Source organism: Sinocyclocheilus anshuiensis, unplaced genomic scaffold (genome assembly GCF_001515605.1).
Source record: "Sinocyclocheilus anshuiensis isolate Anshui unplaced genomic scaffold, SAMN03320099.WGS_v1.1 scaffold1014, whole genome shotgun sequence".
Taxonomy (NCBI): Eukaryota; Metazoa; Chordata; class Actinopteri; order Cypriniformes; family Cyprinidae; genus Sinocyclocheilus; species Sinocyclocheilus anshuiensis.
Genome location: NW_015540943.1, coordinates 987,951 through 1,003,046, shown reverse-complemented (window position 1 = coordinate 1,003,046; position 15,096 = coordinate 987,951). Strand labels below are relative to the sequence as shown.

The following is a 15,096-nucleotide window of genomic DNA, read 5'->3' as shown; positions in this document are numbered from 1 at the left end:
GGCGCGGAGATCGGGAGCCGAGACGGAGCAACTGAGGACCAAGGTGGAGCTGGCGGGAGGAAGGAGCCCAACAGAGCCGGTGTGACAGAGCGACGAGGCGCAGCCAGAGGAGAGGAGTCCAGAGGTGATGGCAGGTCGACGCCCGACCAAGTGGCTCGTTGATCGTGGCGGGAAATGGCTCTCCGTCCTCGGTGGGCTCAGGCTGATGCTCCGTACTGAGGGGAGATGGTGGGCTGGGCTCTGGGTCCGAAGTGGCTCCGGCGAGATCCTCCACGGGGCCGATGGTGAGGGGCGACCCGTTTCTCGCCAGAGTCCACTCCACAAAGGCGGCAAATTCCTCCCGAGGACCATCTTTGGATGACAGCTACACTGTTTTAGCTTGGTTATTCTGTCACGGGCGGGGTGTTCTAGAGATCATGCAGGATGACGAATACAATAATATTGAATAAATTGACAACAGGTAATCCAGACAGGGTAATCACACGTAGCACAAAGGGTAGAGCAGACATCAACAATAACCGACAAACTAGAATACAAGAGACAGGAACTGATATAGGGCAGATAACGAGGGGCAGACAGTTTAGCACAATGAGGTGATTAACTAATAATGAGAACAGGAACAACCAAATAAGGACACAGAGGGAGAAACCACAATCAACAGTCCACAGGGGTGTGACAAATGTGTCCTTGCTAAAAGTATTTCTTTTAAGTTAAAAAAAAAGTAAATCTCACTGACCCCGAACTTTTGAATGGTAATGTATATAATAGTATTTTGTTGGCAATATCAAATTCACCAACAACATAAACATTTATATGACCAATAAGTTTCATATAGATTCCAACAGTAAAATTTTGAACATTAGTGTATGATGTATATTATCATAAAACAATAAGATTACCATAGTACTTTCTCATATGTGACCCCATCTGATATCCTTTAATATCACAGCATGATAAAAAGCTTTATAAGAAAGAAGACAGGTGAAAGAAGGCATGACTCCTAGCCAGTCTGTCAATCACTGTGTCCATGACAACAGAGCCATAGGGAATGGAATGTTGCCATGCAGTATAAAACAGGTCGGTGCTTATCAGACTACAGCTACGGTTTAAACCTTCACATTTATCTGTTGTTCTTTCTTTGAAGTGTTTTAATCCACAGCCGTGTTTCAGCATGCAACAACATCTGATGCTGCAATTGCCACCTAAAGTATAAGAAGATCTTTCACAAATGAAAGATTTTTGGACGTGTGTCCTGAAGGACTCTGAATGGGTGTGAGAGAGTAAACAAAAGTGCAATTATGAACAATTACCAAAGACTAATTATCATGAGAATGAGTTCTTGTTTGATTTACACAGAGAGAGGGATCAACTCACTTCTTCTGTCCCGTCTGGGTGCCCTGGGCAGCGCAGGAGTAGTTGCCGATCTGACTGCTGAACCGCACGGCCATGGCGATGTCACAGTCGTCCACCGCGACTACTGCCACCTTCTCACCCGACGGACCTTGAGGCAACCCCAAATGACTTATTTTAGGCTGAAAAGAGAAGAAATGGAAAAGAGTTACAGATTAAAGTCATCACCTTTATTTATATAGCGCTTTATACAATACAGATTATCAAAGCAGCTTTGCAGTGTTAAATGTGTGCTGATAATGCAAGAGGAACTAAATTAAAACTAAACAGCATGAGCACAGTTTCACAGAAACACATTTTGAAACTATATTTTGACACTTTTTGAAGACAATGAGTGTTGTTTGTTCTTGCAAAACTAGCAAGACTTTTTTCACCCACTTTCTACAACCCATGTGGACAAAAAAAAGTGTTCGTAAATGTATTGAAAATGCAGTTGTACTGTACTTCATCTTAAAAGCATCATTTTAAAACTGTACTTGCAGATAATATAATATTAATGAAATAAAAGGCCACTTAAGTACACTTTCATGACTGTTAGGCATACGTTTAAAGAGTGCATTTTGTAATAAAGTTTTACTATAAAATTTTAATTTATTATGATTTAATAATGCTTTGTCATGCTTTAAAGAACTATACTTATTTTAGTGTTGTCTAATTTACTAAAGCAGATGTAAAGCACTTGCTTACAATTTTAAAGAAAACGCGAGTTTTGAGCAGTGTAGAGTAGCGCTTGTTGTTTGTCATTTCTACGATCACAAATGCAGCGATAGGCAACGCGTAAAAAGACAGTATAAGTCATTATAATCCATAATTATGTCCCCACTGGATGCAACAAATGCCTCGTTTATAATGGGTTTTAATGTTTTTGTCTCGTCGCTCCGAGACACGGCATCACAGTATGGTAAGGGGCGTAACATTTCCGTCACACACTTGAGGCATTCGGCCAATCTCGCAATGGATAGCTGGCCAATCAGAGCACACCTCACTTTTCAGAACGACGAGCTTTGTAAAAATCAACGCATTTCAGAAAGGCGGGGCATAAAGGAGAAACAATAATGTACATTATGTGGAAAAGAATGTGTTTTTTGAACCTTAAACCACATAAACACATTTCATTACACCAGAATAATGTTCTTTTCAGCAAAGTCATATGACACCTTTAAGTATAATGAGATATTCAATATTACTTTTAAAATGAATGTATTTTAAATGTATGAAATTCCAAGTTCACCATTAAAAAGTGTACTTACACACACACATAGATAAATACAAATATATTTATATTTAAATACAATTAACATGCAGTTAAGTGTCTGAAAACATTATATTCAGTTCTTTAAAAGTATGTTATTACCATAATAAGTAAATGTGACCTGTGCTGGCAAAATAAGTCGCAATGAGAAAATTTTCAAATATGAGTTATTTTGATTTTCACAATGTCCATTAAAAAAACCTTCAAAATTATGTATGATTCGTTAGAATCGACCAAAAAGTGACTGAGCTACACCCCATTTGAAGTCGACTGAGTCAGCAAAGTCAATTTTGAGAAAAATCAAGTTAAAGTTTTCTGAAGGTTCCAAAGCAAAATCACCTAGCAACTTTGCATCTTTTCCTCCACTTCTTTTCTTAGTAATAATTGCAATATTAATAGTCACAATATAGTTATTTATTTTATTTTATTTTTTTATTTGTTATTAAAAATTAGAACAAAGATGCAAATAAACAGTAGAACAAATATAATATAAAAAATAAGCTAATTAAATAGCGCATTACTTTTTTCATCATATCTTAACAGAAGCATTCAAATAAGAAAAACAAATAGGCTAATCAAATGTAAAAATCACTTTAGTGTATTCATTACAAATAAACTGATTATTAAAATGACAAAAGCAGTTCAATCAAGAGCAGCGAGTGATTTTCTCTTTTCTTTTATTGTCAGATTAACATTAATGAGATAGACGGCTGTCTCTATTAAGACCTACTGTAATGCACAGATCTCATAAAATGTTACACATCAGAGGTTTTTCCTCAACATTTAACGGAAAGGTCACTTAAGACATTATGTTTGCGTGAATACTCGCCAAGACAGATATCTTGAAATACTGTCATTTTGTGTATATTGGGATCGCGCTCTATCTGAGAGATGCATCTTTATGCGCACACTTCGAATGTGTCAGTCAGCACGATCGTTTTGTTTTCATGAGCATGGGTTTGAACATCACATTTCACTGGTTCAGACTGTGCCATCGAGAATTCACTATGAATATTCACAAAGCTGGAATACTGCACTTTACAACCATACCAAACGCTGAGGGGAAGCACCAGTCATCAAGAAGCGAACAGAAGAAAAAGGTACACCTCTCAGAAAACATAGAAATAAAGATAATTGTAGATGTTTAATTACTATTTGGAGCATTTGGGTCCACTAGATGAGGGCTTAATGAACAAATTTTTGTGAATACTTCAAATTTGACCAAAATTTAAATTTGTCACTTTTTTTTTAACCTGTAGCTCAAAATTAGCCCGTGCATTTTCCGACTCATTTTGCTAGCACGGGTCACAAATACAGGTCACATAGCTAAAGTGCTAATTTAAATTTTTTTTTCTACAAGGGTTCAAACTGCAAATAATCATTTACATCACAAGCTGTGTTGCAGATTCTTGCCTTTTTCTTTTTATTCTCGTCTAGACACCAGGCTCTTAAAATGTTCTCATCTGATTTATGCCATCTCAATATTTATAAAATTGGAATTATGTTTTAAAAATTATGAAAATATATACATAAGCAGCAGAAACCTAATTGTATGTGTCTAGTGCGAGCACCGGACACATACGTCCACAGAGCTGCCATGTGGAGAAGGGCGGACCAACTACTTGTGTGCTACGGTCCCCCTAAGAGAGGTTTTCCTGCTACAAAACAGACCCTCAGCCGGTGGATAGTGGATGCCATCTCCATTGCTTAATAGTCCTCTGATCTCCCCTTGCCTCTGGGAGTCAAGGCTCACTCAACTAGAAGTGTGGCGGCCTCCAAGGCCTTTCTGGCAGGTGTGTCTATGCAGGACATCTACAACGCTGCGGGTTGGTCCACGCCCCTCACGTTCGCCAGGTTTTATGGCCTAGATATGTGAGCCACTCCTGGCTCTTCTGTTCTCTCGCCCTAGCTGTGCTCTTCCACACTAGGCAGGGATTTGTAAGTCTGGCGGCGTGGGCATACTCGTTCCCATAGCGTTTCGACGCAGCTCGAGTTCCTGAAGGGAAACGTCTCCAGGTTACGCAAGGCAAAGAAGTACAAGACATGTAATTTTATTGTTTTATTATTTTTTTCTAAAAATAAATAAATAAATAAAAATAAAAAAATGTAATGTTGTGGAAAGGGGAAATTATATTTGATCATGACAGTTGTAAAATAATAATAACAATAATAATAATAATATCATTGAAAATAAATAAATAAATAAATAAAAAATAACAAAACGACAAGGATGACAAATGTCATATGATGCTGGCCATTGTTAGCAGTTTATTTAATTCATCTTCTAATAATAAGAGCGTAAAAAATTGTGTTTTAATGTTTATATTTTAAAAGCACACACCAAAAGTGCCCATAGTTTAAAAAATTACCTAAAATTATACACTTATACCTATATAAAATTTCTTTAATATTTTTTTTTTTTTTTCACTCTGTCTGTTTGTCTAGCCGTAGGCATATTTCATTAGTTTCTCAGGAAATGTGAAGGGTGAATAGAATGGGAATCTTAAAGGGTGTGGTATCAGACACAAAACCCATCAGGGGAACAGAGTAGACAAAAGCACCTTCAAAGATCTTAAAAAAAGGAGTCTGTCTTTCAAGGGAAACACACTCTTTAAGTGTATTTTGCCACATTAATCTGGCTTGTTTTTAGCAGGATATGAGGTTGTGAGGTATTATTCAGATGGATATCTGTGGTCATGCTTGGTGCTTTTAACACATATCTCGCTCATAATCTGGAACCACTTGTATATATACTCACTTTGTATACTTGTATGGCATGCTTTTTTATTTACTTATTTTTAGATAATTACTTATAAATCTTACATTTAAGATTTACACTTAACATTTATATTTTTATTTTTCATATTTACAGCATAATAAAGTGACGTGACATGTGACCAAGTATGGTTACCCATACTAGGAATTAGTGTTCAGCATTTAACCCATCCTTAGTGCACACACACAGCAGTGAACACACACACACACCGTGAACACACACCCGGAGCAGTGGGCAGCCATTTAGGCTGCGGCGCCCGGGGAGCAGTTGGGGGTTCGGTGCCTTGCTCAAGGGAACCTCAGGCGTGGAATTGAAGTTGGGAGAGAGCGCTGAACATTCACTCCCCCCACCTACAATCCCTGCCGGTACGAGACTCGAACCCGCAACTTTTGGGTTACGAGTCCAACTCTCTAACCATTAGGCCACGACTTCCCTTTAGAGAATTATATTAGGATTTGACATGTAGATTTATATGTAGGATTTAAATTTATGTTTAATTACAAATTTGAGTTTTAATCAAACTTTTAGAACATTTAGATTTAGATTCAAGATTTAAGAGCAAAATTTATATTTAAATATTTTTAAAAAATGTGATTAGTTGAAATTCATGTCTGTTGAAAATATCTCTAATCCTACACTCGTGCTACATAATCAACTTGGGAATTTACTTTCTTTAATGGGTCTCATTCATGAAACAGAACTAACACATTTCTACGTAAACTGTTCATGCATCCTTTCTTATATGAACTGTTGCTTTGAACTGATAACTTAAGGAAGAACGGTTTTACAACTGATTTGAGAAAAAAATCACCTATATCACCTGACTTTGAGCACAATAACTGTGTGCTTTGTACCGTACAGCACAACACAGTCAACAATAAACCGGGTCAAGTATTGATTTAGGAGCTCAGCTTCATGCTGCTTGATTTGACCAACTCATTTATCTGACCTCTTAATCAGTGGAGTAGAATAACAACACTCCAGCTGCCAAACGCTGCAGGAAACCACTATTTTTTAGAAAGCCGCCATCCGAAAAATCACAAAAAGCATTGATAAGACACGGTTCATGATTTGTTGAATGAGACCAAATGTATTGTTATATTAGCAGAGTGACCTGGAACATGACTTCAAAATTGACTGAATACCTTCGAAATATATGTTCCTGGGTTTATTGTTCATGATTCATTAGTGCATGTTATTCCAGAAACAAGTCTTTATATTGTTTCTCTTGACTGAAGTGGCTTTCCTTTTCTTTATACATATAATACATAGCTTGCTAATGAAAAATTATTGTAGGAGTATAATAAAAAATGGATATACTGTATATTGCTTATAGATATGCTCTTTCATAGCTCAGGACACATTATGGAGGTCTCAGTTTGTGTCATTTTGAGTTCATACTATCTTCTATGATTTTTGATTATAGGCTTTTGCATCTTGACACATCTGAGCACAGTTTAATACATTGTTGAAAGTCCTGAAATCTCTTCTCAGCAGAAAAGTCTGAGACGCAAGAGACTTCAACAAAGTCTCCATTTTCTCTTCTTTTAACTCATTGCTCTCTAGGATGAACAACTGATAGATAGATCTCACTACTGTTTCTTTCCTAAGGGTTTGTTTGAATTTTAAACCCTCATGCGCCCGGGTGCAATTTGAGTCAGATTAGCCTGGTTTGCTCTTTTGCGTGGTGTAAAATGACCGACGGACCTAAACAAAGACTTCTGTGTTGAGACAAAGACGCCATTACCCAGAATCCCCCTATGTTTTGCTATTTCCCAGACCTGCGAACAAACCATTTTCGAAAATACTTTTTGAAATGTACAAAAATATCCGATCTACAAAAAAAAGATACTTGAAAACAACGAAACCGTGGAATTCAAATGACTGACGTACAGTGTTTGATGTCTAAAACCTATTAGCCTAAGTATCACTAATCTCGCTTTGAACTTGTTATCCGACTTTTCCTCTGTTCTTTCTCTGTGAAAACAGCAGAGGTCTATAAACCGCTCTGGTGAGGCAGTAACCTCACCAGTAGAGGGTTTGTTGGGGGCAGTTCCAGATCTCTGGGGGTTCTGGCTACATGCCACACGTTACTGGCAGAACAGAAAACAAGTGGGGCTCCAAACATGTACCTTAGGCACAGATGAGAGCGCTGTTTGGGCAGGTACCGCCATACTGTTTTTATGAAGACTGGAGGTTTTGTACAGTACAGATTCCCGTCAGCTGTTTGACAAAAATATTAGCTACCAGTGTTTTACTAACTCAGTATCTCAATCATACTTGATCTCAGCGTCGGGCTGCATACCATGCGTCCCCCATCTTCTGACAACGGCAGGTGTCTACTTGTGTGAGGTTTCCACCTTAGGCTGCTTCTTCAACATCCATCTGCACATTAAAGCACTGCATATGTATGTCTTACTTTAAATGAATGAGGATCAGGGGTGTGATTTTTTCATTGCTGTTCACCCAAACACCTCCCCTATGTGATATGGCAGTGAGGCGGACTAATGCAGGTGATTTTATCCAGCACAGCAGATGTGGGATTTGGTTTCATCACAGAGAAGGTGGTACATATGAAATGAGGATTTCTCACAGGTCTAACTTGGTGCTAAATTGATAAGGATAACAATATATGCAGATATACAGTATATACTGTATATTTCTCTTTGATGGAGGATATTGTATTTTAACTTTGAATCACACATATGTGACCCTGGAGCACAAAACCACAAAGTCTCAAGTCGCTGGGGTATATTTGTAGCAATAGCCAAAAATACATTGTATGGGTCAAAATTATTGATTTTTTTTTTATGCCAAATATAATTAGGACATTAAGTAAAGATCATGTTCCATGAAGATATTTTGTAAAGTTCCTACTGTAAATATATCAAAACTTAATTTTGATTAGTAATATGCTTTGCTAAGAACTTAATTTGGACAAATTTAAAGGCGATTTTCTCAATATTTTGATTTTTTTTGTACTCTCAGATTCCAGATTTTCAAATAGTTGTATCTCGGCCAAATATTGTCCTATCCTAACAAACCATACATCAATGGAAAGCTTGTTTATTCAGCGTTTAGATGGAGCTGTATAAATCTCAATTTCGAAAAATGTACTCTTATGACTGGTTTTGTGGTTCAGGGTCACATATTATTACGTAATAATACATTTCCTATTTCTGAACTTTAACCCAACTTAATCAGACGCAAAACTCTTTCATATGAAGTATTATTTAAGTAATATGTAAGTAAATTATTTTAGTATTATTTATATACTATTATAGTATTTATTCATATTTTGAACAAGCTTTTATTTTTATATTTTCAGTTTGTAGTCCCTTTAGTATTTCAACTTAAACTTATTTTATTTCAGATTTAAGTCTAATTTTTATTCCGTTTTACTTCAGCTCCATTTCAAGGACTGAAAATGATTTTGAATAGTTTTAGGTTTTTAAAATTAAAATATTAAATAATAGAATTCATTCAAATATTGCGTATTTTATGTATATACTGTCTTTTTCTTTGTACAGGACACAATTGACCACTGAAAACTACATTTGTGGGTGTGCTTGCACCATAATCTGATTTGCATGATACATTTTGTTAAATGAATGCTGAAACAATGCTTATAGTTTTTGCAGGTGCAATTCGCTCATAATAAATCCCCCCTCTGTGTGCATTAATTTGTAAGAGCAGGGTGCTGCCCTCTCCCCCTCTTTGGTTCCCGAGTTATTCTTCTGTGAAATCAGCTTGACCTTTTAAAACTTTCCTTAGCTAGGCTATGGCTGACCAAAACATTAGATTTATACGTATATAAATATACTGTAAATATGTCAAAGAGAGTGTGAATCTGAGCTGAACTAAAATACAGTCGTAAAGTTGTGTAATATTTAAGTTGTATAATATTTATGGTGTTTTTGCAAAGCTTTTTTCCTCATTGTAACTGCATGGAAAAGGAACGACACAAGGGTGAGTAAATGATAACCGATTTTTCATTTCTGAGTGAACTATTCCTTTAAAAGAGGCCTCCAGCTAAGGCTTTCTCTCTGGAGTGTTGAAAACTCCTGTCACCTCTACACACGGTTCTCTAGGGACGGAGGGTTTGCTGGAGCCATGGCAACACACTTGATCCCAACAGCTTCTGACAGAGGATGAGGTCAGAGAGAGAGGCTCACTCAAACCTTCATTTCACCCGAACAGACCAGGGGGGATGTATGAAGAAAGAATTGCATAAAAAAAAATCTTATCATGGAAAACAGGATTTTCATGTTCTTTAGAAATCAACGAGTTTGATGTTCCAGATACACATACTCTAATACACACACAAAAAAAACATCCTCTCGAGTCCACCCAGACTATACTGAAACAAAATTACAAAAGCTTTGTTCTTATCTTATCTTATCTTATCACCTTGTTAATTGAACCAGAAGTTGAAGGTTAAACTATATTGATTGCTTAAAGTAAAAAAAAAATAAAAAATGATCCTTAACAAATGAAGTTTTGTTCAGTTTCCTAATCCATCAGCAATATTAATAAAGCCAAGGTGTAATGGGCCTGGCACAACAATGGTGGCCTGGCACAACTCTATGAGAAAAACGCTCTAGAGATGTTTGGCACTGGCACATTGTACATTTGATAGCTCATGTGCAGGGATCAAAATTGCAGTCTTAAGGGTACATCAATGTTCCTGCTCTGAGCAGGATTCTTAAGTTTCACATTCTCAAATGATCTGTTCTGGACATGTACTGTTCAGCCCATCCAGTGTACTACAAGCACAAGAGTAAGAATCAATCACCGATAAGCGAACGTCTCCCTTCACAACATTGTTTCTCAGTGTTTCCACTGCTAACACAAGTCAGTACAGGAGAACATGACTGTAAACTGCTCTAAATGGCTTGTGTTTTCCCCAGAGGGGCAAACTGAGCTCGGGTTTGACAGTAACGCTTGTGTGGAAGCCCTGGAGTTCAGGTAAAACCGCTCAGCTTTCAGATAAATCCGCCGCTGCTGCCACTGGCCTGTCAGTTAAATGGGAAGACAACTGTGTTATGAGAGATTAGTGCAAAATGTCAATCAACGGATTTGGTTACACACAAAACTACGAAAACACCAAAAAACTGATGACAGAGGCATCTTACACTTTCGCATTACTCGTGAAATATATTCAGGTATGACAGCTTTCTCAGAGCTGTGAATGTGAGTATGTTAAGCTGGTTATTTTTTTTTTTACTACCTTTTTAGTATTTCAAGCCCATTCTTTGTGTCACATTAAATGTTTGCAAGCATTTTTTAAGATTTTAAGAGTGTCTCACAATTAAATAATAATTAATATTTAGTAATTAAGATGATTTATTTATTGTTTATAAAGATATATTTGGATATTAAGATATATTTAAACATTTATTTTCAGTGATTAATTTATTATTATTCACTGATTATTTCAATGAATTGGTTCAACAATTCATGACTCACTCAGAAGTGTGTGTGTGTGTGTGTGTGTGTACTGGTATATATGGTTTATGAGGACACAAATGTGTATAATGACATGGGTACTACAACGTAAACATGGTTTATGAGTACACTTCCTGTGTATAAAAATAAACACACACTGGCATTTGTGGTTTACGGGGACTCTCCATAACGCCTAATGGTTTTTATACTAACCCTAACCCTAACTCTAACCCTAATGGTCTATAAAACCATTACGCCTATGGAGTCCCCGTAAATCACAAATGCAAGTGTTTGTGTGTGTGTGTGTGTGTGTGTGTGTGTGTGAGAGAGAGAGAGAGAGAGAGAGACAACTAAGGTCATGAGGGTCATTTTTACAATACAGGAAGTCTAGCTTGAGAGATGCTTTTGTGTATTATATCAAGGAAATATGCTCATTATCACCACACACACACACAAACTTTCTTTCTCTCCTCAGAGAAATTGTGTCTGAAGCAGGTATCATGGCAGAATCTGCCTGGGTATGAATGTCGTACGGGAGAGGGTGTCTTTGTCACACTGATCTTCTTCACTATCAAACAGCATTACCTCACCCGCCCTCCGGCTGTGTAAACCTAGAGCTGTGAATAATTTAAGAGAACTGGCCCTGGTTCACACACACGCCCTCAGGACATACACATAGCACGGTGTTGTCGGCTGGCCTACGGGACATGGAGACCACTTTTAAACTCATGTGTCTCAATAACACATCTCATTTATCATTGCTCGGCTGTGCTCCAGACAGTTAGAGATGGACGTGTGCTTTTGTCCCCTGCTATGTGCGTAATCCACAAAACTCGCCTTTAATAAGGAAAAGCGTGCAGGTACAAAGCTGTCTCTTATTTCAGGTGCTGTCCACTTCTCCTTAGCAAACAGGTTACTGAAGACATTCATGTCACATAATAAAACTCTTTACAGTCTGGGTAGACCAAACCTCAAAACTATAATGTATTCTGAATTAACAGAAGATTGTACAGATTTTTGCCAATACGGATAGCCAAACTACTATACTATAATAAATGGCATTATTCTTAAATCATATCCCATTTTAATGTGCAGAGTATTATAACTACAAGCAAACAAATGGTTGTCTGATTTCCCCAAAAAAGCTCCAATTTCGCTCTGTGGCACATTCAAGCAATGGGGTGAAATCGGCAGATGAAGGGAGTGTTTGGAAAACATTTAAAATGTATCATTATTGCAGTTATGTTTGGTGCAGTGTTATTTTAATATCATTGAAATACATACTTATTTTAGTACCATAAGTTAAACTGCATAAACATGAGAAATGTTGCTTTGGCAACTAGCTGTAACATAAACTGTAATACTTTTAAGGTATTTAATACTTTTAAGGTGTTATTTCAGTTAATGTTTGTTTCAAGTAACAAATATGTTTTTTTAGAGGCACAAAAATTACACACTTCAGCTTTAATGTTATGGCGGATAACCACTATGATGCGCAAAAACGTTTCTTTATACTTTATAGTTCCTCAAGTTCAAATTCAGTTTTACATGTTTAAAATTAAATGGAGCTTTAGCAGAATGTGTTCAATACTTTAGAAACCTGAAACCCGTGAGTACACCCCTCACATTTTTGTAAATATTTTATTATATGATGTCGTATTTATTTATTTTTCTCTGCGACACTTTTCCTACTGTGTTAACAGAAAAATGTCAAATGAATACATTATTTTGACTAGGGATGTTCATTTCGATTATTTTTCCTAACCGATGCTCATTAACCGATTGTTAACCGACAAGATTATTTTACATTAAAATTGGATTAAATTAGAAAGGATAAGTGTCTGTGTTTGCGGGCTTTCTTGTGCATCATCTTTGGAAGAGGCTTCCTTCTGGGACGACAGCTATGCAGACCAATTTGATGCAGTGTGCGGTGTATGGTCTGAGCACTGACAGGCTGACCTCCCACCCCTTCAACCTCTGCAGCAATGCTGGCAGCACTCATACGTCTATTTCCCAAACACAACCTCTGTATATGACGCTGAGCACGTGCACTCAACTTCTTTGGTCGACCATAGTTTGGACAGAACCTGTCCTGTTAAACCGCTGTATGGTCTTGGTCACCGTGCTGCGTTTCAGGGTCTTGGCAATCTTCTTATAGCCTACGCCATCTTTATGTAGAGCACCAATTCTTTTTTTCAGAGAGTTCTTTGCCATGAGGTGCCACATTGAACTTCCAGTGACCAGTATGAGAGAGTGAGAGCGATAACACCAAATTTAACACACCTGCTCCCCATTCACACCTGAGACCTTGTAACACTAATGAGTTACATGACACCGGGGAGAGAAAATTGCTAATTGGGCCCAATTTGGACATTTTCACTTAGGGGTGTACTCACTTTTGTGGCCAGCGGTTTAGACATTAATGGCTGTGTGTTGAGTTATTTTGAGGGGACAGCAAATTTACACTGTTATACAAGCTGTACACTCACTACTTTACATTGTAGCAAAGTGTCATTTCTTCAGTGTTGTCACATGAAAAGATATAATAAAATATTTACAAAAATGTGAGGGGTGTACTCACTTCTGTGAGATAGATACTGTATATATAACTAAAATGGAGAAAAATAACTCTGGAGACCTTGCCTACGAACTCTCATGAATCATTGATTGGTACTCCAAAAGTGCCCAGACTTCAAAGAATCTGACCTCCTGTACACCACAGTATGATGAATCAGTAGGTCATAACGGTCTGTTCTAAAGTAAAACAGGCATGCTCGTACATTCAGCTTGAGTGCATTCCTCTGGCGAGAGCTTTCTAGAGTGAATGACAGCTGAATAGCGGGAATAAGATATACAAACCGTAGAAATCGGCAGTCATTCTTGATAAAATCCCTTGACATGAATTTCATCATCTTGACAGTAGCTCACTGCTAATTCTCTTAATAAACAGGGCCAATTATGTCACTACTGATTGAAGGTAAAACAACAAAAACAGCTTTATGTGGACAATTGATTTTGAACTTTAGATCATTTGTACTTATCCTGAGTGATTGGATGTACTAATGTACTAATGTAAAAGTCATATACTAATTCTTCCTAAATCCATTGGTCTGTGGGAAAGATATCACACAGATACATAGCTAATCAGAAACCTTAAAGAAATGAAGGAGTTATTTTAAAGGTGCCATAGAATGGAAAACTGTATTTACCTTGGCATAGTTGAATAATAACAGTTCTGTATATGGAAATGACATACCATGAGCCTCAAACATCATTGTTTCCTCCTCCTTATGTAGATCTCGTTCATGCAAAAGACCACTGAAAAATAGGCGAATCAGAACATAACACCGACTGTGACGTTACAGTCGGGATTACTAATATGTACGCCCCCGACATTTGCATATACCCGCCCATGTTCTAGGCCAGCCGGACCTGCACAGCCAAATCATCAGAAGTTCTGCAGGTATTGTGAAGAAACAAGCAAGGATAATAGCGAAAATGGCAGATCATGGAAATAAATGTTATGTTCCAGGCTGTGCAGGGGATGTGATGTGCAGGGATGGGTTGGTGTCTGTATTCAGAAAGGCACGGAAAGCAAATAACGTGTTCTAATAAAATAACGCGTGCCACTAAAGGGACATGCTTAGCTGCTTGCTAGCGGTAGCCTGTTACATTACGGTACATAAGATTTCACTTACCACATAAACAACGAAAGGAGAGATGACTGAGGATGATGGCGAATGATTTACAGATCCTGAGCACCTCTGACAAACATCTGATCTTGTAAAATGTGTGGTAAGTACTGCCGCTGTATTTTACACAGAGAACGTGCTATCGCAAATCTTGAAAGTGAAAGTAAAACGTGATCGTGCATTCAAAAGCAGTTTCAATGCCGCGCATATTAATAGCGGCTCCCTGATGTCCGCATTTTATATACAAGTAATATTACCCAACGATATAACTGTGAGAGAAAGTATTGAAATATATACAGTATATATATTTTCCCTGTTTCCTTCCTGCTGTGTGAGCTACTGAAATGAGCCGCACTGTGAAACAGCCAATCAGAGCAGAGCTCAACATTATTATTCATGACCCTTCCAAATAAGATAAAAATAGACCATTTCATTCTAGGGACAAATCCTAGGGTTGTAAATGGACATGTAAAACCATTTCTGGAGATCGTTTGCCCTTACCTAAGCCACATACCTTC

At 37.5% G+C, this 15,096-nt stretch overlaps 1 protein-coding gene across 1 annotated transcript in view; it reads right to left on the bottom strand.

The window, feature by feature from the left end:
- Nucleotides 1-15,096, bottom strand: part of LOC107689740 (cadherin EGF LAG seven-pass G-type receptor 1-like) — a 112,021-nt gene that overhangs the window by 31,002 nt on the left and 65,923 nt on the right. The window contains 1 exon segment of the mRNA XM_016487872.1: nucleotides 1,375-1,532. Coding sequence (XP_016343358.1) covers nucleotides 1,375-1,532 — 158 coding nt within the window.